This window comes from Drosophila innubila (assembly GCF_004354385.1).
Source record: "Drosophila innubila isolate TH190305 chromosome 2L unlocalized genomic scaffold, UK_Dinn_1.0 4_B_2L, whole genome shotgun sequence".
In the NCBI taxonomy this organism is placed as follows: Eukaryota; Metazoa; Arthropoda; class Insecta; order Diptera; family Drosophilidae; genus Drosophila; species Drosophila innubila.
This window is the reverse complement of record NW_022995372.1, coordinates 22987419-23013318: the sequence shown is the minus strand read 5'-3', so window position 1 is coordinate 23013318 and position 25900 is coordinate 22987419. Positions and strand designations below refer to the sequence as shown.

Sequence of the window (25900 nt, the reverse complement as noted above, 5' to 3'; positions counted from 1 at the left end):
GAACCATATTTGAACGTATTTTTAATACATTTCAAGAGCTCAAGGAACTAAACTTAAAATATTCAACTATTGAACTCTTTAAATTGATTATAAATAATCTTTAAAAATTAAAGACTTAATAAGCCGCAGCTAAAAAAATAAATTCTGGTCTTATTCATTCAATTGTGAGCGTGTTGTTAGGTTCTAAGCCCACTGTGCTGCTTTTGGCAATGACTATGGCGCCAGGGCCGTGGGACATTAAAAGTAAACGCACTAAAGCATATTTTATGGCTCACTTGCAGCTGAGCTGAGCATAAGCAAAAAAAAGGGGGAAAAGCGGAAAAGCTGATAATAGGGAAACAGGGGAAACGGGCTTTAAATGACGACAAGAATGATGATGATGCTGCCGAAGCTTATTGATGTTGAGTCTGTTGCCCCTTTTTATACCCCTTACTTAAAAAATAAGTAAAAGGGTATATTGTGTTCGTTGGAGTGTATGGAACAGGGAGAAGGAGGCATATCCGAACCCATATAGTACATATATTCTTGATCAGCATCAACAGCCGAGTCGCAAATCACGAAAAACCGTCTGTTCGTCTGTATAAACAAAACGCTCTCAGAGACTAAAAGAGATAGAGTAACCAAGCACATAGATTTCTATAACACGCAGAACAGGTTTGTCTTAAATGCCACGCCCCCACCGCCCTTGCAAATCGCGAAAAACCACAACACCAACAGTGTTCAAGGTAATACAGTTTTTATGGTAAATAACGTTATCTATTACTATTATCTATAATCTCGCTTAACCGCAGCAAGATCGGACAAGTAGAACGAGAGTAATAGCTAAACAAAGTTATTAATAAAGTTATTGTTTCAATACAATCACCTAAAAGTATGCAGTAGTTTATATTAGGTACTTATTTTTATATATATTTATATATTTTGAATTAAGTAACGGGTATCCTATGGTCGGGATCTCGACTATAACCTTTCCCACTTGTTTTGGTTCGATTTGTAACGCCCACAGCTCTTCGGGGACTGTGGGAATAGAAGCATCCTTTTTTTCTTCGTCTTTATCCTTCGAGCATGTCGCCCAATTGGCAGCCGGGCACATTGTTTAATATGCAAAACCATTTCCGCAGCATACCAATGCGTCTCGGTCGGAGAGGATGTCTGACTCGGAGATGTAGTTGAAGTCGCAACTCTTATGGAACTGTGTCAGAAGTGGCATGAGGAATCGCCAAAGGCTGCCAAATCAGCTTGAAGTGTGCTTAGTGTGGGCGTTGTGTGGCCATTTATCGAGGGCCCAAAGCCAGTTCAACCTAATCATAATAATGATGATAACATTGATGATGATGATGATAATGATGATGATGCTGCTTATGATGAGCTGTTGCCTGGGGAACTGCGGCTTCCAATGGTTGTGGTTGCTGCACATATTGATAACTGTTTGATTTTTTATGAGTTTATAAATTTGTGATTAACTCACAACGGGTGGTGACTTTGGTGGTTCCTGATTGGGTTGCGCTGCGCTGTGGTTTGCGGGAGGAACGAGAGAAATTCAAATAAAATTCTAAGCTCACACTTTACATGTTAAGTTGTTCAAGTGCTGCAAGTGCTCTTCCCACTAGGGGTACAGTGGAAAGACAAACTAGGGATTTTTTGCCACAACTGGCAGTTGGCGTCGCCTGATGACGCTTTTGTCTTAGCCCATTTTTATACTCAACTAAATCGCCCGACATGTAAACATAATTTTACTTCAAATTGCTATGACAGTTGCAGCAGCCACGCCCACACTCACAGCAAACAGCATGAGGCATGCAGCGCTTTTATCTACACACACACACACACACACGCACACATATGTGCAGACAAAGAGTCGCTTCATATGTGAGTGCTCTGTTGCCTTTTGTTATAAGAACGACGTCGACGTCGACTGCAACTGCAGCTGCGACAGCAACAATTCCATTTCAATTGTTTTCTTAGATTATGCAGTTGTATTAAGCAAAAAAGCAACACAGCTAGTACAATAAAAAAGTGTACACGGCTTTGAAGCCAGAGGCTGAGGCCAAGGATTCCGTGAGAGGTAGAGAGAGAGTTGCAAATAAATTTATGCGATAAGTTGCAAGCTTCCTGCCCCATTTGTAGTTTAAAATAAAAAGAGTCGAGTCCCTGACTTTGAGACATCTGTTAAATAATTAAAAATTAACATGATTTTTTTGTATATAGTTTTAATTTTTAACTGCGCCTATATTTAACTGAACGGAATTGGATTCATTTGAATGATTGAAAATATAAAAAGAAAATTATATTTTAAAAACTGTGGACCAGGTAGACGTCTTTTTTGAGTTTCGGTCACGCTCACGTTATTCCGTGAATAAATAAAGTGAACAAATTTGACAAATTTTCTTTCTACAGACAGCATAGTTGCTGACAAACGGACATGGCTATATCTGTTTATGCGAATAACGGGTATAATAATGAAAACATTTGCCTGGAGCTCTATGTTCTCACCTGCTCTTCACTCATTCTCTTGTCAGTTAAAGTTTATCTCTGACACAATCTGTAAAAACGTGTATATGCTTTATGTAATATCGCTTAAATCTTTTGCCATCTTTCGGTTTACTCCTGTCATTTGCCATTTCAACTTATGTCAGCTTTTTGCCGCCTTTTATCAACTTTCTTTTCGTTTTCCTTCTTTTTTACTGCATCCGCCTGGAAAATTATGTTGCACATCTTTTGCATTGCTGGCCGTCACGCCCACAATGGTAACGCCCACATCAGGAGTCCACTTGGCACTGTCATTCAACAACATTGTTGACTGCTCCAAACTATTAGCATTTTAATTAAATTTTTGTTGTTTCTCATGTCGTACACACATTTTTTACCATATCCCTCACTTTTTCTCTTATTTCTGCCCTTACTCTTTGAAGTTTTTGTGAGAGAAAATTCAATAAACAGAAGAGCCTTCGACTTACCCACAACGGTCATTGTCTCTGACTCGGAGACGGTGTTGAAGGCGGGCGCCTCTCCCGACACCTCACAGCGATAGAGTCCAGAGCTTTGGAGTGTTACGCGTTTCAGCATTACCTGCGTATCCGAGGAGTTGCGTAGCTGAAATGAAAATGGAAATGGAAATGGAAATAGAAATGAAAATTGTTTTCTAAATATTTGCAAGTCGGAATTCAAATAAATTACAAAGCCATGACTCGACACTGGCAATTTTCGTTCTCTCCTCATGCCACAATGAGGGCAATTAGACTTACAGATTTTCACATTTTGATTTTCAGATTTGCGGCTTTTTTTTGTGTGAAAAATTAAGATTGATGATGATTTTCATTTTGGCGGGGAGATGGGGGTGAAGACGCCAGCACAGTTCAGTTTATTTATTATTAGTTAAAGCTACATGAGCATGGCCAAAATGTAATTTGGTCAAGAGCAAAACAACAAGTCATAAGGCGTAGAGTGTGTGAGAGATGGAATTGCTAAGAAATACAATATATGTACAGAGACAATCGCAAAACTTTCCAACACATCAAGTGGCGAAATTCGTACGCAACTCTGTAACCGTTGAAAGAACGCAGGAGAATTTCTGCAGTCAAAGAAGGGGAAAATGGAGGAGTGGCTGTTGTAAAAGTCACTCAACATCTTTGCCAGAAACAATTGCAGTCAAGTTCTTTAAGTTGCAGTTTTATTATCACTCACACACACGCACATTCGCATACACGCACACACACATGTACATACACACAGTTGTAAGTGCTGGCAAAAGTTTTCATTTCTTTTCATTTTACTTGACGGGGCTACCCGAAAAACTTGTCGAGCAAATTTTTATGAAAATTCTTTTGCTCCTCCTTCAGTTTTATTTGCTGTCCCTCCTTTACTATCTTTCTCTTTCTCTCTTTCTCTGTTGCTCTGCACAAACAATCACAAAAGTCACGTTCAACATTATTTTTGGTTTGTTGCTTGTTGCCCGCATCCCCCACTGCTTACCCTTCTCTTCCTCCCTCAATGGTTACTGCCATTACCCCGTTACAAAGACTGCGAACTGGCTTTTGTTTGTGACTTTCTAGTGCTTAAGCCGATTCCTTCTACTCGTACAAGAAAAGGGAGAGCAACGCGATGATGTGGGGGGAAGCAAGAGTTAGTAGGGGGTGTTTTACTCTCTATGCCAATTTCTAAGAAAGACGGGAGACGGAAGAGTCGTTCCACCACAATTCAAATTGCAGTCGACTTTTAGAGAACGGTAAGGAGGAGGAGGAGGAGGAGGAGTGTGAAAGGGGGGAGACTTGCTTCGCCTTTGGTCGCTTTTACTACATTCCCTTGTTACGTGCGAGCGCCATTTTGTTTATGATGGCTGCAACAAAATGCAATTCACTCAATTTATTGTGATTCCCAATGCGTTCTGTCAGTTAACGGCTGTCAGCTTAGAAAAGTCATTGAATAGCCAAGAAAGTTGTTTAGTTTTCATTGGAGAAATCAACAAATTTCTATATTTTACCTGTAAACTTAAAGGTGACAATAAAGACTGGTACTATAAGAGGTGCAAGTGCAAAATAATAATTAAATATCAACTATTATATACAATTTTCTTTTGGATTGTGTGTTAATTTTAAATAAGAGTTATTCATAAGAGTAATTTCGTAAACACAAATAACTTCTAGAGTTTTCTTATGTTGCTCAGAAATTAAAATAAAGTTGTATTTTCGAATTTCTCGAAAAGTTTGTTATTTTCAAATTTGGTTGTATAGGGTTGTCTTGTATCACTGAGTAAGAATATAAAAAAATAATGAAAGAAGAATACTGGTATAATTCACTCTCTTTTAACGTTGCTATAAGTGAATGATAAATGCATTAAAATTAAAAATAAACAAATATCTTATATATAGTCCCTGCTAATACATTACCACTTCATCTTCTCAGTATGCTTTATCCATATGAGTAGTTCAAATATTCGCTTGAATCACAACATAAATTAGGTCAAAACAACTGAAATGCATATTCAAATCAAATGTGAAACTTCATTTATAATGTAAGATGTTATCCACAATCAGTTAACTGTCGGAGAAAATAGATTTTCTATGAACAATGCAGATAAACTCCAATACTACTTCTCATCACATTAACATTAGTCTAATAACATCATCTATGTCATGCTACGAAAACAAATCAAATAAGTTGGCATTGATATGCATAATGTATAAGCTTAAATACCCATAAAGAGCTAGCAATTATCTCAAATACAATTGTGCCGAGCAACAGACAATCCAAAATCCATGCCAGTTTAGTGCGTTTCTCGCAGTTTGGATTTGTTTCGATCACGCATATGGCCATAATTATCTTATTTTTCTTAAGAGAGAAAGGGATAGAAAGTAAAAGGCAACTCTTTCATGTCTTAATGCAGACATTTACGCCCACACATTACGCATAGAGAGCAAAACGAAAAAAAGTGAGAGAAGGATACGGAGAACATGAACATAGCACGCACAGGTCATAAAAGTCGCGTTCACATCGCTCATACGCCGTGTTAGTCCTACGTCAATTGCTGGCTTTGCTTTATTTGCTTTCGTCTAGGCAAGAGAGGAGTGGAAAGAGAGGAGAGGCAAGATGCAAGAGGCAAGAGGACAGAGTATTGGCGACGCGCCTGTCAACAAAATGCCCCACAAAGTAGACGCACTTAAGTGCTTTAGCAAATTATTATTATTAGAGTTCGGTTCTAAGCAGCAAAAATCCCAACATTGAGCTGCAGTTATTGAAGGTCCTTTGAGTCGAGGATTGGCAGCTTTAAGTGATTTTGGTTGTGGCAACCTTTCAAACGCAATTGAAATTGAGTGACGTGTACAATGGAAGGCGGAAAGGGAAACAGGACAGACCGCAACGTGACCTAAGCTAACCCTAGTTAGCACACACACACACACGCGAATACACACAGATACAAACATTTTTATGGCTAACAAAAAATTACATCAACATTAAATTAAAGTTAAATGGCAAAACTACGTGGCAGCAATTTCATTTTGCGACGACGTAATCAGCACATGAAAGCTACAACAACAACAAAAGCTACATTGCAACGCCATGTTGTTTAGCTGTTGTTGCTGCTGTGGCAATTACATGCTTTAAAAATAATCATTATGATAAGGTCATAACACTAAATTTAAGCCCAACAACCGCTGACCTCCCTCTCCCGCCTCCGTCCACCTTTTACACTTCCCCATTCCTTTGTAAAGTGCAATAAAATTTTAAATTAAATTTTTCAGACTGTTTAGAGCACCTGTTGCCAATTGTGTGTTGATTCTACCAGGTATCGCCAAGAAAAGTTCTAAGTAAAAAAAAAAACAAAAATATACAAAATAATCTTGATGAACGCAAAAGTTATAGTTTAGGGTTGGACTTGAATATCATAAAAATTAATTGTAAGTCTTGATTTTCATCTAGATAAGTAAAAATACTAAGATACATATTCAATTATTAAATATATTAATAAATTTTTATATTATTTTTTTAATTATTTGCTTACGTCAAAATTGATTTTTAATTACAAATTAAGTTGAATTATAATTTTTGAATTTTTCCTTCTTAGATCCAAAAACAGGGCCATTTTCTTTTTTCGATAAATACCAACAACTATTTAGTATTTCATATTCAATATTTGAATGAAATAATAATCGTTACGATCCCTGGTTTCTACTCACATCGATGTTGACGCCGGGCAGTGGAAATGCCTGTCCAGGTGGCTTATCCCGCGGCACATAGCGATAGATTTCGTGTCCATCCTTATACCATTTCACCGAATACAGCGACTCTCCGTCCAGAGCATAACGACAGCCCAACAGTGCACTCTTCAGTCGCATTATGTGATTGGGTATCTTCACCTCGGTCATTGTCAGTGAGCTGGTAATGTCTGCAATTTGTGAATAGAAACAGAGAAACGTTAACATTATTTTACAGATATGAGCTATTTTTAATGCAGACACATTTAGTTTTAGCTTTTCGGGCAATTTGCATTGTCTAAGCCATTCTCTCTCACTCTCTACCTCTGCGTCATTCTTTTCTTCCACTCACAACTCAGGTAGCTAGCTTATTTAGCTTTTATTTTCTGTTTTTTGTGACTAGCGTTAACTTTAAGTGCTAGTTTGCTTCTTATATTGGATACGTCAGAAAGTGGGCCACATTTCGTATTAGAGAAATTGGATGGGGAAAGTAAAAGAGGGTTGAGTACTCAGAGATATCCTCCGCGATAATCATATGGTTTTAAAAACTTTTGTGGGAGCTTTTTGATGGAATATGAATATGATACTACAACAGCTAGCAAAATTTTACCAAAATATAATGTTCAATATAAAATTGTCAAATCATACAAAAATGCTCTAGAGTGCTATCAAATTGTCATGATGAAAATAATATAGTATGTGTAACGATGCACATTTTTATAAGCTAACTACTCATTCGGTATAGAATAGACTGTCCTGTCATTAAAGGGGCATCGTTGCCCAACCACCCTTATAGCAGGAATAAAACAAAATTGAAGCAAAACAAATTTATCTACATTTCTTCTTTTCTTCTTTTTATTTAGAATTTATGCCTAGCAGTGTGACCAGTTGACCATATTTTGCATGTAAAATAGAAAGTGCAGTCGAGCGGCATCACAAAAAGAGAAACAGAAAAAGGCCGGCTTTACCACCGGCTGTCACATGAATTATGCTTGCAGCGCTGCATGTGCATATTGTACAGTTGTGGAAGCCTGCGGTAGTTCCTGGCCAGTTTGAAGCTCCATTATCACAAATCGGTGGAACCACCAAAAAATGGCCTAGAGGCGAAAAACGGTTGACAGTCCGATAGGGCTACAGGCGACAGTCAATGCGACTGCAGTCTACAATTCAAAACGTCAAAAGACTAGCCAGATATAATCCCTTACCCCTTACAAAAAGAAAGGGAGGAAAAATCCAAAGCAAAGCGCTTAAATCAGAGAAATTCTCATATTTGCTTTGACGACATTTTATGATTGCACGACTGTAGACTAGTTTTGGCCAAAAGCATAGCTTTTAGCCTGTAGCATGTATTGCCTGTGGCTAACAGCAGTTGGCAATTGGCAGTTGGCAGTTGGTAGTTGGCATTGCCATGACATGGACACACCTACTTATTTAATATACTGTTACACTTTTCATTTTTCCAACTCAAAGGTGAAAAAGCGAATGTGAAAACTGAAAAGGCGAACAAAACAAACACACACACACGCAAATGCAGATATACACATACATACATACATACATACGTATGTAGACTGTCGCAGTGGAGCAGCGCACACATTTGTTTCGACTCTTATGGCTGAACGGGGTAACGTTACGTATACGCCGCGTGCGCCACGGCCACCCGTTGAATTTATCACATTCACATGCAAATTGCGCCAAACGACCTTATTATGCAAATTGCCAACTGCAAATGGAGAACGAAATTGATTTTCCTGCATTTCTACTACAATAACAACACGAACAACAATGACGACAACGAGGACGACAACGAAGAAGACGACGACAATAACAACAACAACAACAACAACAATAACAAAGCGAAGGAGTTGCGACTTGAACGCGCCCACATGTGAATGCTGTTGGCCTTCCTTGTCACTCCCCTCTCTCCTCGCTCCGACGATGCTTCACATGCTTCATGCCCCATACCTCATACCTCATGCCTCATGCTGTGTGTTGTCTCTGGCAGCGTTCAACAGTTTTGCAACCGCAAAGCGAACGTACACCTTGCTCCTGTGGGCGCGAACGAAGGCGACAAATGGCGAATATATTGAGCTGTCACACGCCCAACTTCAGGCCCCAAACCAGGGCTTACACACACACCCACACACACACACAAATATACATGCCTTTAATATTGAACAATGTGCATACAAATCGACTGAACAGAGGCCAAAACTCATCAGATAGGAAAAGAGCGAGTGAGAGAAGCAGGAAGAGACAAAGAAAGAGAGAACGACTCTCGGAATCTGAATCAGAATCGCAGTTGCTACCTGTATATATAAACAGAGAGACAGAGAGGGAGACAGAGAGAGAGACAGAGATAGAGAATGCTTTCAACACAACAGCACAAACCAGACAATTGCCACACACAAAAAAGGTGGCAACCACAAAATGAGTTAGTTGTTTGCCAGTTCAGTTGCAAATGTGTGCGCGTCTTTTTCCAGCCACTGTAAGCATTCGTAAGCGAGTCTGTCGTGCATTTGCTTTTGGCCAAAATTTATGGCAGACATCAGTAGAACCAAAAAAAAGCAGTAGGATAAACACAAAAGACATCGTACATTATAAATTCATTTCCGCTTATGTATTTTGCGAGTTTTTCGTTAGCTTTGCTTCGTTTGATTTCATGATCTGCCTTTTGTACAGCTGACAGAAGTTGCACAACAACAACGACAACAACGATGAAAGCGATGAAAACGGGTTAAAATAGGCAATAAAATGTGCTAATAAGCACGAGATTTGTGTCACTTCGAAAGTAGGCTCAACAAAACCAACAATTGCCAAAGCTTATTTGCATTTTTAATATATCACATTTTAGAATAAATTCCGTATGTTGATTTATTTATTTAAGATTTTTATTAACATGTCCTGTTCTTATTCACACTTATTTTTTTATTGTTCATTTAATATTTACACATATTTTTAAAGAACTTAAATTTAAAGTCAATATATAATGTTGATTGATAATGTTGATTCGTCTCCCTACAAAATTCAATTTTATATTTCGTACTTTACTTTATTTAAAAAATATATTTTTTAAGTTACATAAAAGTATTAATAGATTTAATATGAATTTACTGAGCTTGTTATTTCTTGTGAAATACTTTTATTGTTACTGTTTAGTGTTTAATGTAATAGGTTTGAAAATAATTTGTATTTTAAAATGGTTAAATTTTAGATCATATAGACTTTGTTGATATCTTTATTGTCCTCAACATAATAATTTAGACTTAATGTTTGAATGATTCATTTATGGTTTTGAATTTATATATTTTCATAAAATAAAGAACAACATTTGCTAGCATTCAAAGATAAAAGCTTTGCTTTATCTTCCTTTCCAGGTATCAATATCTTTCTTTAAGCCATTTTCTTTGGGTCCTATCCAGCTGCTACTCAAGTCAACAGTCGAATGGTCACAACGCCCACTGCCTCCTTTAAACTTCCTATTACCCTCTCGTTTAGCTAAATGCGCCTTAATTGCAGTTACTGACATTTGACTTTATAAATTGGCTGGGCTGTCAACCGCTTCTTTGCCTTTTTTCCTTGACTTCTTTTGCTTTCTTTCTCTTTGAGTGCAATGCGGGCTGCGTAAATGGCGTGTGTCCTTCTGCTGTTGCCGCTGTCTCTGCCACCTCCTGCTGGCTCAAGAGCGGCTAAAAAAACGCGTCAAGTCAACGTCAGGAACAACAACAACTGACTGCACATTAAAAATTAAAAAAGCCAACGACAACGTTGGCTCCACTCGCAGGCAAAACGAAAAAGCAAAGGCAAAAGCCAAAGGCAGGGAAAGGGAGTGGGAGAGGGAAGGGAAGGGAAGGAGGCAAAGCCAAAGCTAACGAAAAAGTTGAAGCATCAGAAGTTTGCGAGCAACAACAACTACAACAAAAGCAACAAAAAGAAGCAAAGTAATTTCATGCATCGTTTAATTTTCATTCGGGTTTAATTTGTGCAACTCCCCCGCCTCCCGCCTCCCGCCTCCCGACGCCTATTTGACAACCGAGCAACACCAGCTTTCCATATCATATAATGCCTGTTCTTATTGTTGTTACAATGTTGTAATACCCCATTTAGACCTAATACACAACAGCCACTTCCAGCGGCAACTCACAATTGAAACGGCAAATAAAATAAATGCCAACAGACGCCGTCTAAACAAAACTCACAGCACAAATTGACATCAACAATTTTGAGAAAAATAAAATTTAATGAAGCACAGCCGAAAAATGCTCATCCCTTTGACTTTTGTGTCAAGTAACCCTCTCGGCACGTTTCCATTTGCCAGCGTCAGCATCAGCATCAGCTAAATTTGAAGAGAAATTTAAGAAGCATACATAAAAGCTAAGCTATAGTGAATTAAATTGGAAATTTCTTTATATGATTGTACAGATACCTTAAAATTTTAATTTGTACTAAAACGGCTTTCTTACTATTTTAAAAGTCGAATAAGGGGCTGTGTCAATTTCTTATATATTTTTTTTTTTTAGATTAAATTAAGTGACATAACAATGATTTCTTCTAAAAAAATAATTTACAGAGCTAAAAAATTAACTGTGTTTTTCCATAGTTAAAATAATTCTGTCATTAATTGCACTAACTCTTTGCATTTCTGAAACTGTTGAAATCTATACTAATATTATTGTCAATTTAACTATAATATATTGCTTATCAGTTTACATTTATGTGCATTTCACTTAAGGACTCTACTACCAAAGAGTGGAAACACTGCATTATCGTTTTCACTTTGACTGGCATTTTATACTTGCTGTTCTCACACGTCTTCAGCTGCTTTTCCTTTAATTCTTTTGAAATTTAATGAAGTCAATTTATGTGCACCTTTCCCCCTTTTACCTTTCCACACTTTGCCATGTAATTGAAATTTTTATAGTTGTCGCCGTCTCGGGGCGAAACTTTTATCAGCGCTTGGCGCACTCTTAAAAACAATTTTTAACGTCTCCTTCTTATAGAGGGTGTCTAGCTAGCGGGCACACCCCGTTGAATGCCTTCACTCGGGCAACAAATTAATCCCTTTATTTGCATAATTGAAAAACATCAAGTGACGCTGGCAGACAAATATCAAAATGGCAACTTCTAGCCAGGTAAAATGGCCGCTGGCAATCCCCGTCACCTCCTCACTCTTAACAATAAAGTGGAGAGGATAGGGGAAGGGGGTGGCGCCAACTGTCGCCACATTTTAATGTCGCGCTGCCTCCAGGGAGCTATTTAACATTTTTCCAACACTTTGATAATCGCACTTTGCGGCCAGATTAATTATTTACGAGTCTGCGCTACCTGTGCGACGTCACGACGTTTAACCCGCAGACGCCACTCACAAACAGACAGAGAGAGACTCACACTCACAGAGGGAGAAAGAGAGAGAGAGAGGGAGAGAGAGAAAAGCCTGAAAGTTGTTGTTAAATCTTAGTAATGCCCAAAGCCGAGTCGGGCCACGGCGCTCAAGTATATTTGTCGCCGGTCTTAAGAGATTGCGGCGCACAATTTCCGAGTCTTCTTCTCCTTCTCCACCCATAGCCACAGCCCTCCCCCACGACATTTACCACTCCCAAACCCAGTCCCGTTTTCAGTCCCAGGTTCAACCTTCAACCTCAAACCCAATTCCAGCCCAATTCCGACAGGGAAGCGACGACATCAAAGCGCGCAGAGTCAGAAGCCAAAAGGCAAAGTAACAAATGCCATTGCGACACGGCTCGCTGACTGTTGAGCTTGATGGGGAGGTGGGGTATTGCCAGGGCCAGAACACAGAGCACAAAGAGCACAGGCCCAGGAGTTAACTTGGCTACCTTGTCGTTTAAATGGGTGACAGTTATCAAACGTAATATTTCAATTGTGGCACTTCAAGTGCCGCTAAATTGAAAAAAAAAACAAACGGTCTTATCAACTATGAAGCTACGTACAATCTTTAAGCCGTGGGAAAAACTGAAAAATGCAGTTGAAGACTAAGAGTCTAGAAAAGCCACGTTGCAATTAAAGGCAACCAAAGGATTTTTTCACTCGCCGTCGACACATGCAGGTAACTTATAAAGCAAATCCAGTTAGTGGGCGAAATTAATACGCTTAATGCACTTTATGGCTCAAAAAGACGGCTCAAAGGGAGTCCACTGTGGCTGTGAAACGCTTTTGACTTGGTCGCAATCCTTTCTTTTCTTTTCCTTTATCTTTTTCTTTTCTTTTTAATTTTTACCAAGCCGTTAACAATTTTAGCAAAGAGTGCGCGGATTTTACTTGAAAGAGGAAAATTAAGACTAAGATGGACTTAGACGTATTTCTCATTTGACAGTGAAGCGTCATGTTAAAATTCAGTTGAGTAAGTTGAAGGCAGTAAAAGAGATGCTTATATATTAAACATATTAAATTATGTTCAGTTTGAAATGGGAAATGTGGATATTAGCCATGGCTGATGCTAGCCAAAGAGATTGATTAAAGTTATGCGGATGACTTTGTTAATGTTTTAAAAGGATTTTTATTTGATTTCTAAATTAAAAATTTGAATAATTAATTTGTGAAAATACAAAAATTTGATAAGCTAAAAAAATTAGTTTTGAATAACCTAATTTTTCATTTTTTATTCTTAAGCTGACTGAAATACTCAGAATTTAATAATCAGAGTTGAAAGTATGAAATATTGGAAACATTTTTAGTCCTAAAATGTTAAATTAATATAAATTGGAATATACAAATGTTAAATAAATATAAATAAATAATAAATAAATAAATAATAAATAAATAATAAATAAATAAAAATAAATAAATGAATAAATAATAAATAATAAATGAATAAATGAATATATGAATAAATGAATAAATGAATAAATGAATAAATGAATAAATGAATAAATGAATAAATGAATAAATGAATAAATGAATAAATGAATAAATAAATAAATAAATAAATAAATAAATAAAATAAATAAATAAATAAATAAAATAAATAAATAAATAAATAAATAAATTAATTAATTAATAAATAAATAAATGAATAAATAAATAAATAAATAAATAATTAAATAAATAAATAAATAAATAAAAAAATAAAAATATCTTTTTATATATTATGTTTATATTTATTAATAAATTATTTTACAACATGCACCTGATTCTTACTCTGTCTGCTTTCCTCTCTAAAAATAAATCTAGAGTCCGGTTTTCGAATGTCTTCGTAAATTTGATCGAAGAGATATTTTTGAACTTGACATAAATGTCTATACAAATAATATATAATTATCTGATATATGTTAATTATCAAACCCTTAACCAGCCGTTGTAAAACCGGCCCTAAATCTTTTTAAAATTTCAATAAAGACCATGTTGCAACGCTGGACTCTCGAACTTTCAATTAAAAATTCATGTATTGAAATTAAGCATCTTGTTATAGATATTCTTAGCCTGACAGCACTTTATGTGCTGGTTGCATTCACAAAAGCAAATCCTTGTAGGAGTATTTCTATTTTGAAAGAACTCTCACAGCCCATAGCCAAGCTACCTAATTGAGGTGTAGCCTATTTAAAATATAAATAGATATGTGTTAGTGTGGTTAAGCATATTTGTGTGCCAAAATTTACCAGTTAAAATAAAGGCCAAAGTGAGCCGCCTGACATCCTCTTTTTTGGCTGCTGCTGCTAACGAAAAGTGCTACCGGCATAATTTGCAGCTCTTCCTTCTATTCAAGTTTTTGAAGCCCCCGGGGCAAAAGGAGGGAGGAAATGGGCCGAAAAAAAGGGGCGGTCTATACACATTACCATGCTCATGCCCATGTCCATGGTCGGGCTATGTTCATGTCCATGTCCGAGAATACACAGCGAGTATGTATATTACGTATACGTATTCGTATAACGTATACGTATTATACTTGAACATTTCTTTAGCCTAGTGTGCTGTATAAATAATTCAGTGGGCCAAGTCTGCCCGGGGCGCTTTAATGAGGCCAAAACGAATGAAGATTGGCAGTCCGGCCATCCAAAGTTTAAACAATTTATGTAACTTTCATAAGTTGAAAAATTTGAAATTTATGAAAATTTAACAGACAAAGACACAGACAAATGGAAAGCGAGAAGAAAAGAACAGAAGAAGGATGGACATAGTCACTGATTCTGAGCTTTTGCCTTTCGTCTTTCGCGTGTAGTTAAGTTGGAAGTCGTTAGCGCTGCCTCTGAGGTTGAAAAGGTAAATACACACAGGCATGCAAATTTTGGGGGCTCAAAAGGGCTGGGCCAAGACAAGAGGCGGGGGTGTAATTCTGTCTGGCGGATGGAACGGAAGAGAACGAGAAGCCCGCAATGCTGCAGAAAATCAATTTCATATAAAAATTTAAGCAAATTGTATGCGAACCTTTTGCTGGAGTAAAAGTTATTGCCAATATGTCTGGGACTCAGTGTGAATGATTTTGTAAGGTTGTGTGTGTGTGTGTGTGTGTATGTGTGACGGGGTGTGTAAGGCTAAAAATGTATGCAAACTAGATGTGTGTATAACATTTACTCCTTGAATATGTATGTCGGTGTATTTGTGTGGACTTAATGATTATGCAAATTGTTACATAAATCGATTGGCAATCGCCAGCAACGGCGCAAATTGTTGTTAGTTCAACACCGGCGACAGTTTCGACCAGGAGCTGAATAACTGAAGCTGCGACAACTCTGCCATTATAACTCATGCCTCCAAGTCATGCCCCTAATGGCTGGCAAGCTCGTCAACGCACTATGAAAATGTCATTATCATTGAAAAAGTTTTGCTTATATCAAGCATCAAGTGTAAAAAAAATTTGCATATTTCACAAGACACAAGCGACAGGAGGCAGACGGACAGAAAGACTCAGAGCTCAAAACTCAAAACTAAGGACTATCGACAAAGGAACAAGATATAACGCCGTCTGCTGGCGCTGAAGTTGAAGTTGAAAAATGAAAGGGACACAAGCAAACACAAATTGAATTGCCAACTGAACGCTGAGTGCGTCCACTCATAACAGTCCCGCTTATCATTAAATTCAAATATCAATCAATTTATCATAAACCGAAGCCAAGCCAAAGGGACAACAACAAAAAGAAAAGCCAAAAGAGGATAACTAGTCGGGAGAAGTCACTATCTAAGTGTCTGTATGTGTGTGACAAGCTGATTCGGTCAACAGTTGCAGTTGCAGCTAATGATAATGCTAATAGTAATGCTAATGCAATTGACAGTTGAGCTGGCTAACGAGCTGATTAGCCTAATGCCAAATACCAGACAGACAGAACACAAAAGGTGAAAAAGATAGAGCTGAGCTAAGATAAAGAGAGAGAAATTAAATATAAATGCACTTTAAACATCAACTATGCATCTTGTCTAATAAATACAAAAGAATTATTTGAGTTTTTCCAAGGATAATAATGACACTGGGCTTATTAGACAAAAAGATGAAATAGACACTGACAAAAATAGAGGACTTTAATGTGGGGAATATTTTTAGCGGTTTTACTGGAAGCAAACCCTGAATATGTCCCTCAAAATATTCAAGTAGACTTTTTAACGTTTTCAATATAAAATAATGAATTTTAATAAATATTTATTTTTGTGTTATCTTTGACTTTTTTTTTAAATGTTGCAAGAAATCCTAAAATTAAAGAAGGTGGTAAGATACTCAAATATTATTAATAACATACGGAAATCAACACTCACTACACTACACTACATCTTAATGTTAAGGCACAGATTGAAATAAGAACATTACACAAACTACAAGATAATTCGTGTTATTTTTAAGAATTTCTTCTTAAAGATGCAATTCAAATGAAATTTTAATGTTGGTAAATGTATATCAATATATATTGAAAAGTTAACGCTGAAGTTTCATTTAAATTCAACCATAGATATAAGCATTTAAATAGCAAGACATAAGCATTTATTTATGTTTATCATCCATTTGGCGCATAATTAAAATATAAAGAAGCATAAAATCAACAAATATGCGAAAAGCATAAAAACAATAACAAAAGTAATCAAAAAACTGGCTCACTTTACGCTTGCTATTGTCTTTCCCCCTTACCCCCCTTTTGCGGACATTGTAGGAGCTTTGGTAGCTTGGGGAGACTTTTGGGGGAAAGGAACAGTTCAGCAGCTGTTTTTATAGCTCATAAATTCTTAAGATGCTGTTTGCGAATTGGCAAAAGGCACTGGCACTGGCCAGAGTCAAGACATCAGAATTCATTGCCTTTTGCCAACTTCTATATATATGTATGTATGTATAGATATATATGTATATTTATCCTTTCGCTGCTTTTAGATGGGTTGGGGTTTTGGCATGAAGTCAGCATCGAATCAATACAAAATTGATGAATACAAATGATCATAAAAAACAATAAAAAGCAATGCCAAAAAGCATCTGGAGCTTGGCAAAGAGAAAACAATGCGCCAAAAATGGGGCCGCAGCCACTTGGTTAGAATGGAGCCCGAGTCCTGATTTGGTTATAAAAATCCCAACCACGTATTTTGTGTTGTTTTCTCTCACACTCTTTCTTCCTATGTGTGTGTGTGTGTTTTGTCTGTTAGAAATGCGATTTAGAATTGAGAATCTTAAAGCCTAGACAAAACCAGTTTAGAGTTGAATATTTTTCCAGGCAAATGCATTTTATTTATTATTCATAAGGTTCTATACATATATGTGCGTATGTACATTATATACAAACACTCGAATATGGGCGATGGCATCAGTCACTCATTTGAAATTAATTTCGCGGAATAAAGCAGCGGTAAACAAGACTTGAGCTACATCTCCAACCATCACTAAATTGAAGCTTGTCGCATGTCTGCTCTTGACATCTATAGCAGGTTTTCTTTGATAAGTCTCAGAAAGAGAGAAAAAGAGTGAGAGACAGAGAGAGAGAGAGAGAGAGAGAGAGAGAGAGGGAAACAGAGCAAGACAAGACTTTGCTTGATTTGAAGCGTATCGTCGTTTATCGGCACAATCTAAACACACATATACACAAGCACATAAATGAAATGAAGTTTAAGTAAATATGCATAGACAAATAGACACACATATATACTCACATACACAGATTCAACCACACATCGAATGCCTTTGACGGGAAATTGATTTCAATCAATCAAATGTTGTGATTACTTTAGTGGAGTGCCACATCTTGGCACCGTTCCGACTGTTGCTCTACGGGTGCAAGTATCTTCGACACTCTGAGATCTTCATGTGGTTGTGCTTTTCTTGTGGCTGTTTGCAAACCATTAGCCATAATTTACTTAAAGGCTTAAGTGAAATTTAAGACCCAATGGCACTTAACAGCCCGATTTGCCAAGTTTTCTGTTTGAAATACGATTACTAACTAAGCATTGACCTTTCTAAGTTAACCAATGTCAACTTTCGAGCACTAATGAAAGCATATTATGAAATTTTGTGAATGTTTTTGCACTGTTTTCAAGTAGATGATAAAAGCTTGATGGCATTTGATTAACATTGAGTGTATTTTAACTTGTGGCTAGTTGAGAAACTTCAAGCTCTTTATATGTTACCTTTTCATTGGTTTAATAAACTTTTTTTATTAGTGATAATAAGTCAAGCTTTTATCTCCATCTGAGATTTCTTTAAATGCAGCTGTAACTTTCATATCCTATCATCCTTTACCTATAACAATTTTCGCACAAGATTGTAGACACTGTAGACACACTTTGGGAAAGACTTAATTTATTGGGGTTGAAGCTTTATATGCTTTTTGCCAATCGTCTCATCGCTCTCAATTATCGTTTTGGTTGATGGTTAAAATGATTAAGTTTTCATCCTTTTTAGTAAAAAAAATAAGTACATTCTCATTTGGTAGATTCGCACTTAAATGATAATTTCTTTTTTTAATTAAATAATCAGTGTAAACATTTTGATTTTCACTTCCGACATTACGCTTCTGTCGTCTGAGTGGAAAAAGGAAAAGTCAAAGGAAATTCGCAGTTAATAAAATTTACTTAACTTATTAACTGATGCGTGCAAATATCATTCATAATTAATTTTTTGCACGCAGAGGCACGGAAAAGTCAATTTGTACGATTCGCTGGGGCATCAGTGTGAAAGTCAGGATGGAATCAACAGACAGTCACATTTTCAATCGTATGAAATATTAAATATTTAATTAAGCTGCGCGCGCATATTAAAATTGCATTAAAAATGCCACGTAAATTTTGTTTTTCCTTGCAATTCAGTCATGTTCTCCCTTGTCGAATTAATCCATAAAATTAAAATAAATACGAAAATATATAAAATATTTCAGCTGTGTGCAATGGCAAGCGTTGCCACAAAAAATTTAATATGAATACTGCCATAAGAGGGTGAATATATGTATATCTGAATAGCTTGCAATGGGGTCGCATATACAAGTATTCTCGTAATGGCGTAGCAAAGCCGAAAAGTAGTTGTCATTGGATGAGCTGAGCTGGGCAGCTCTTTTGACAGGCGGCCAACGTGGCGTATGAGTGCTGCATTGGCCTCGTAAAGCGATGCTCTTCCTCCGCCAAGGGGTTTGCATATTACAAGCGGAACTGTCAAAGCGATTGACAACTACCGAGTTTCTCTCTGCATCATTTGCTCCCCTCCCTCTTCCTCTCAAATTCCATCTCTCTCAGTCTGTCTCTTTCTGACAAATACGCATAATAAAATGCAAAAATTCAATTAAAATTTTACAAAGCGCCTGTCTCTGGGTACATGAGGTCAAGGGGGGAGCAGGACTTACAAACAAAACCAGAAATCATGCCACCCCATACACCCACACACACAGACACACACACACAGTTACAGGCACATAAAAATGGCAAAGGCAGCGCATAAAACTCGCGACAAATGCGCATAGTCCAAATGCTCGGCCTGAAATTGTCGACTGTCATAATGAAAGCAGCTGCATAGTCAACGAACACACACACATACATATATATTACATGCACACACACTTACAAAGTCACAGTTTACTCATACATATGAAGCTGCAATTGGCAGTATTGTGGTGCCACCAACTGCAGACAAGTGCTGCGCATTTGGCAGTGCCATAAGGCATACCCTGTAATTAAATGGGGTATGCTATAATTTGAGATACATTTTATAAGCAGCTGTAAAATATTTATTTTATTTGCTAAGTATGTTACACAATTCTGATGATTTGCATAATAAAATTATATTTTAATTAAAATATTAATATTACATTTTTCAATCGAAATTGATAATTATAAGATATTAATAAATTAATAATATAATCAACAATTTAAAAACCTAGGCATGTCATTATTGTTGATCAATATATGTTGTATTAAATGACTTATATATTAATCAGATATCTATTTCTAAAATATCTTCAATAAATTTTTAAAATTAAAATATTTTTCTGCATTTTATCTAATGATAAAAATTTGTACACTTATCTTTCTCATCTACTCTAAATTTAGCCATAGTTGTTTATTTTTTGTTAGAGTATCTATTGGTCAACTTCATTCATTAATATAAGTAATGGAATTTGGTTGCCATTTTATTATAATAATTTCAGTGTTTTTTGCTTTTTGCATAATTTGCGCCGCAATTTTAGTGCTGAGCTTTGCTTTTTGTCAGATCACAACCAATAAAAAAGGAAAGAAAATGTGTAAGAGATGGGGAAACTGGGCGAAAAAGGGAATATAACACTTTAAATGATGGCCATAATTTAGCTAAAAATTTGTTTTGTTATTGTAGCCAATGCTGTTGGGCAGCTGCTAATGCTGCTTTATTGTTATGGATACTTCTGGTTGTCCGCATTCTGCGCCACATTATTCGCACATATGATGCAAACACTCGAATGAGTGTGAGTATGAGTATTACTGTGAGTGTGAGTACCCGTACGAGTGCTAGTCATATGCATATGCAAATGCTGATGTTAACAGCATGTTTGGAATGCTAATGCTCAGCATGTTGTCATAAATCCTAGCCACAAATCGCCCATCTGCAGTGACCTTTCAACTGGCGGCAATAAAACTGCCTCTCTGGCTACTTTACAACTTTAAGAGGCAGCCGCAGCGAGAGTTGGCGCGATAAGCAGTCTCTTCCTCCCTTTCCCCCACTTCCCCCTTCTCATCTCTATTCGAGAGCAGTTGGCTTAACCCATCCGCCTTGTCGTATATCACCATCAACGCCGGCACCGGACAGCGGCCCATTGATTACCACTTACCAAATAAATTACTCGACAGGCGGACAACGGAGAGTAGCCAACGTGGACGAGTAGGAGGAGAGTGGGGAGAGTGAGGAGAGTGAGGAGAGTGAGGAGAAGGGACAGCAACTGTCCGTTGCAACAAACTTTCTCTACCAACTTTCACTGGCCCAGTCGCAGTTACAGCTCTGCTTTCAGTTCAAGACATCAGCGACAGCCGGAGGCGCAATTTTTCTGCTCTATTTGCGCTCGTCTATTGCCAAATTCACTGCAAGCACCTAAAACTAACGTCGAGATGCCATTTGCCAGCACTTTCCAGTAGCGTTTGAGTGCGTCTCGAGAACGACAGTGTTCGGCACGGCATTCCTTTTTCCTCCTGCCTTCAGCCTTCTCTCACAATTTGCCCACAACCGCCATTCATGCCATTATCACCCCACGCTGGTCACGTGACAAACCCAAATCGTGCCTGAACAGTTCCCGACAACTCACTGATTTCGTCTAACAAAATTGAGAACATGGTGATCAATTGTCAAAATGAACACAGATTCTATTGCCGGGAATTTTACTTAATTTCCACATAAAATATTTTTCGAGCTCCTTATTCGCATTCTGATCTATAATAATTTTAAACTTATCTTATAAATAAGTTATAAACTACTTTGTGGCAATAGAACGCATTACAAATTATTATATTATTTTATTTTCTTCATCTGATAAGTTGTTAGCTGTAAATTTCTACCTATATTAATAATTATTAATTAATTATAAAAACATATTTTAAAATATTTTCAAATTACTTTCGTGTATTAAACAATCTGTTGAATTGTTCAATTGTTTCAAGTTATTTTCCTAGATAAACTAGAAACTTATCTTTAAAATTCTACCAGAATAGCAAAACTTAACAAGTATAGCAATACATGGCTTGAAATGCAGCCGTTAAAATCTCTATAAATTTGTGTAATATGTATTAAAGTCTTTCTTGAATTTTTCTTCGCTCTATCACGCTGCCATCTCACATAGAACAGTTCTCAGTTGCCGTTAGCCCGAAAAGTATGCTTCATTTTCATTGACTTGTGTGTTAACATATTTTCGAGCGGCTGTCGCTTTTTTCTTGAATTTAAGGAATGTGTTCGAGGAAATGACAAAAGTGAAAAAATTTCAAGCAGTTTGCGCATCTCTTTGTATTTTCCCACCCACTCAAACACACACACTTTGGTAAATCGATTGAATTGTCTTTTACGCTTTTGTGAGCTGCTTACATGGGCTTAAACTAAGCGTTTACTTTGCTTCCCTCATTTTTCCCTATTTTGGCCAGCAAAACTATTTGTTTAGTTGCGATTGGTTATGTCGAAACGATTGCTTAACAGAATATTAAAAATATTCAAGTGTTTGGTTGTAGCTTGGCACAAGTGTAAATTTCAGAATCATTTTAACGCATTTCTCGTTTACATATTTGGAAAAGGAAAAAAGGAAATCAAATCAATTTGCAGCCAGCTGATGGCATGACCTGAAAAGCCTTTTAACCATAACATTTGGCCTTTCTGGACCATTTCTGGTGGCGACTGGCTGATTATTTTATGCCTGCCACTTGCTGCTGCCACCGCCTGGTGTCATGTTGTTGTCGTTGTTTTTCTTGTTGTTGGCGGGTCCCTTGTATTTTTGATAAATTTACCATATCGTTAGCGACCTTTGGACTGATTCTCAGTGCGCTTTAAGGTCTGCTTGCTGTTCATTTTCAGCTCCTTTTATACATGTTTGTTTTTTTTTTTTTTTTTGGGCTTACAAATTGTTGTAATACAATATTTTTGCCATTAGGCAGCCAAATGGGCAAATGCAGCCAGTTACTTTGTTTGTGTTGTGTTGCCAATGGGGTGAAGTTTAGGTTAAGGTGTTGTTCTCTTTCTTTTTTCTTTTTTGTGTTGTTTACACTTTGAACCTTTTTATACAAGGGCAAGGGCTGTCAAAAAGGGTCGACTAAGCTCTCACTCTAGTTGGAAATGTGTTCGCTATAAGCTACAGGGTATAGGCTAGTCGTGCAACTCATTAATCACACGTTTGTTATGGAGTATTTGCACATGCTAGTTGCATATCCCTTGAGTAAAGGGGATAAAGGAAGCCCTCTCCTTATCTCCCTCACTCTCTCTCTCTCTCTCTCTCTCTCTCTCTTCTCACATCATTTCGCAATGATATCCCAAAAAGTCGAAATGGCTTCACTTTTTGACTGCTTTTCGGCCTGTTGAAATATTCGTGCTTAATGGTATGGAAAGTCTGCATGATTAATAGGCGTCAGTCACTCGTTTGTTTGCTCGTCAGACATTAATGCTTTCCCCTTTCTCTCTTCCCCTTTGTGCATTCGACAACGTCTCCGACTTTATTGCTTTCCCTTTCGCTTTCCTGTTTTTTGGCTGCGCTCTAATGATTTCAATACAAATCGAAAAAGTCTACACACACACACACACCTACACACATCCACACACACTCGCCCACACCTACGCGTACACCTACAGTTTGTTTCAGTTTGTTTCAATTTGCTTAGCATGCTTATGGGCGTTGTCCGGTCGGACAGACTGACTGACAGTCTTACACCGATCTCCTCTCCTGACCCTCATTAACTGTTTGACTTGGCGCGTTTCGTTTTCATTTATATAAATATGTTTATATTTTTTATAGCTTTTAGCTACAGCTATCATTTTTAATTGAAATGTTACAATTTTGGGAACGACGCATATCAATTTACCCGAAGGAAATTAAATGTCTGCCAGCGGAAAATATCATTTCTATTTTCTTTCCTTTTTGAAAATCTGAATCACAAAGCACACAAACTGATATGCTGCCTAATGGCACAAATTGCGGTCAATATAGCTCTAATGATAGAGTAAATGTGTCTCTCGAGTATTCCAGCGGTTTCCCCCAAAGTTTTCAATAATAATTGTATGTTTGATGAAAGGGAAAACTCTTATAAATTATAGCTCACGCTTGTTCTAAATCCTTATTCATAAATTATGTAGATTGTTTTAGTTAAAATTTGATTTTGTCTTGTTTTAACAAAACTTAAAGAGAATATTAATATGAATAGTTTATCATATATATTTTTGACAGACATAGTTATAGGCCTTGTTCATTTTTCTATATCCTTATAAGAAAATTGGCCTGGTAGCTTAATAGCTTGATAAAATACACAAGAAGCTGATTCGGAGGACAGACAAGTACCTTTTATAAAAAAAATCTTTTACTTTAAGTAATCTCAGAATGACTTTGCTAGATATTAAAATAGTAATTTTATTTTGCTTGACTTTATTTTGCTATCAAGTTTAATTAATTTGAATTGAAAATTGGACAAAAATGTTGACTTTTAATGGTTAAAGGTTAGGCCAACATCAAACTTTCATAAATTTGTCAAAACTTGACCGATTCACAAGTGGAATGTCATTTTGATCACGGTTTGACCTCTAAATGTTGAGCTCAAATATATGCAAAGGGTCGCCTTGAAAATTCAAATTTTCAAATGTCAAGTTTTAGCTTTTGGTGGTCACATAGCCTCATTTAAAACATTTAGCTTGACAAAGTAACTAGATTCGTTTCCCATGTCAAGAAAAGTAATGAAAACAAATGTGTTTACAGCCACAGATAACAGTTTTAAAATATTACAAAATTCTTATGTCATATTTAGTTTAAAATATGATTTAAACATCTAAAATTATTAAATAAAGTTTTGTTGATTCCGTACTTACCAGAACTAATATTATTATATTAGAGTTAACCTCCTTCAATACATTTATTGGCATACAATAAAAAGTATCCCATTTATTCTCATATTTGACAGATCTCTTTTACAACTCTGAAATCAAATGCTATCACTTAAAGCCAAATTAGATATAGATTGATAGATTCGATTAAGTGAGCATTTGGGCAAGTAAATTTATGAGTATTTAAGCTACCTGCTGCCAACATCAATGTCAATTGCAAAGCAACAACAATAATAACAACAAGAACAATAAGATGAAAAACATATGCAATAAAAAACGGGAACAATGACAAAAGCCAAGTTAACATCATTTGGTAAATGCAAAAGATAAACTTCAACAATAGCTTAGTTGGCTCAAATGTTTTTTATGTGTCACACAGATCCGGGAGTGTGTGTGTGTGTGTGTGTGTGTGTGTGTGTGTGTGTGTATGTGAGCACATATCTCGCAATCAGACAGCTATCATCATCTATTGTAGCACTGTGTGTGTGTCTGTGTGAGTGTGTGGATGGATAATCAAAACAAAAACACTTGCGTTGTGCTATTGAAGCGACACAGTTTTATTTAAACAAAAGCCCACTTGAGCTTTTGCTCAGTTCGCAACAAAATTTAATGCGATAGTGAGTGTGCCGTATACCCTGTACTATTCATTAGTATTAAATTGGATAGGATAAACAATCGACAGCTGCTGTGGAAGTGAATATTTAAATGATATTAAATCTTTTTCTACATTTTAGTAAGTTGACATACCCGTTTGCATAATTTTGCTGGGTATGTAATACACATGTATAGTCATTCGAAGAGCTTAACATAATCTTCTACATTTTTAGTCGTATTACATGCATTTACGACAGACCTTATACTGAATTCATTAGCATTGTTAGAAACAGCTTATTGTTAGTTACAGGGTATTCTAATTATTTAGTCTTATGTTGAATTGTATGCTCATAGTATAACTTACGATTTACTAGAACCGTTCTTAGCAGGGTGTAGCCACGTCGTGCTGTTCGACTCATCTAAGCATTTATTGTGCATATTAAAGACTTGAGCTGCCTGCTGTGCAGTTTTTGGCCTGAAATTAGTTAAATGTGCCTGCCACATAGATGAGCAGCTGTTGGCCAAGTTAAGAGAGTAAGTCAAGGGCAAGGGTCTGATTAATGGCGCTGTCTAATGAGAATGGGCCACAATTTTATGAGTTGGCTTTTTGCATTTAGCTGAATTTCATATTTAAGACAGTCAATCTGCGAGTGTGGGCAAGTAGCAAGAGAGGGTAGCTCGGAGG

At 36.8% G+C, this 25900-nt stretch overlaps 1 protein-coding gene across 1 annotated transcript in view; it reads right to left on the bottom strand.

Moving 5' to 3' along the window:
• Positions 1–25634, bottom strand: part of LOC117781233 — a 32517-nt gene extending 6883 nt beyond the window's left edge. Inside the window, exons 1-3 of the mRNA XM_034617986.1 lie at positions 25580–25634; positions 6675–6883; positions 2958–3093 (exon numbers count right to left, since the gene is read on the bottom strand). Of these exons, the coding sequence (XP_034473877.1) occupies positions 2958–3093; positions 6675–6883; positions 25580–25634 (400 nt within the window). The remainder of the gene's footprint in view (positions 1–2957; positions 3094–6674; positions 6884–25579) is intronic.
• Positions 25635–25900: the final 266 nt, after the last annotated feature.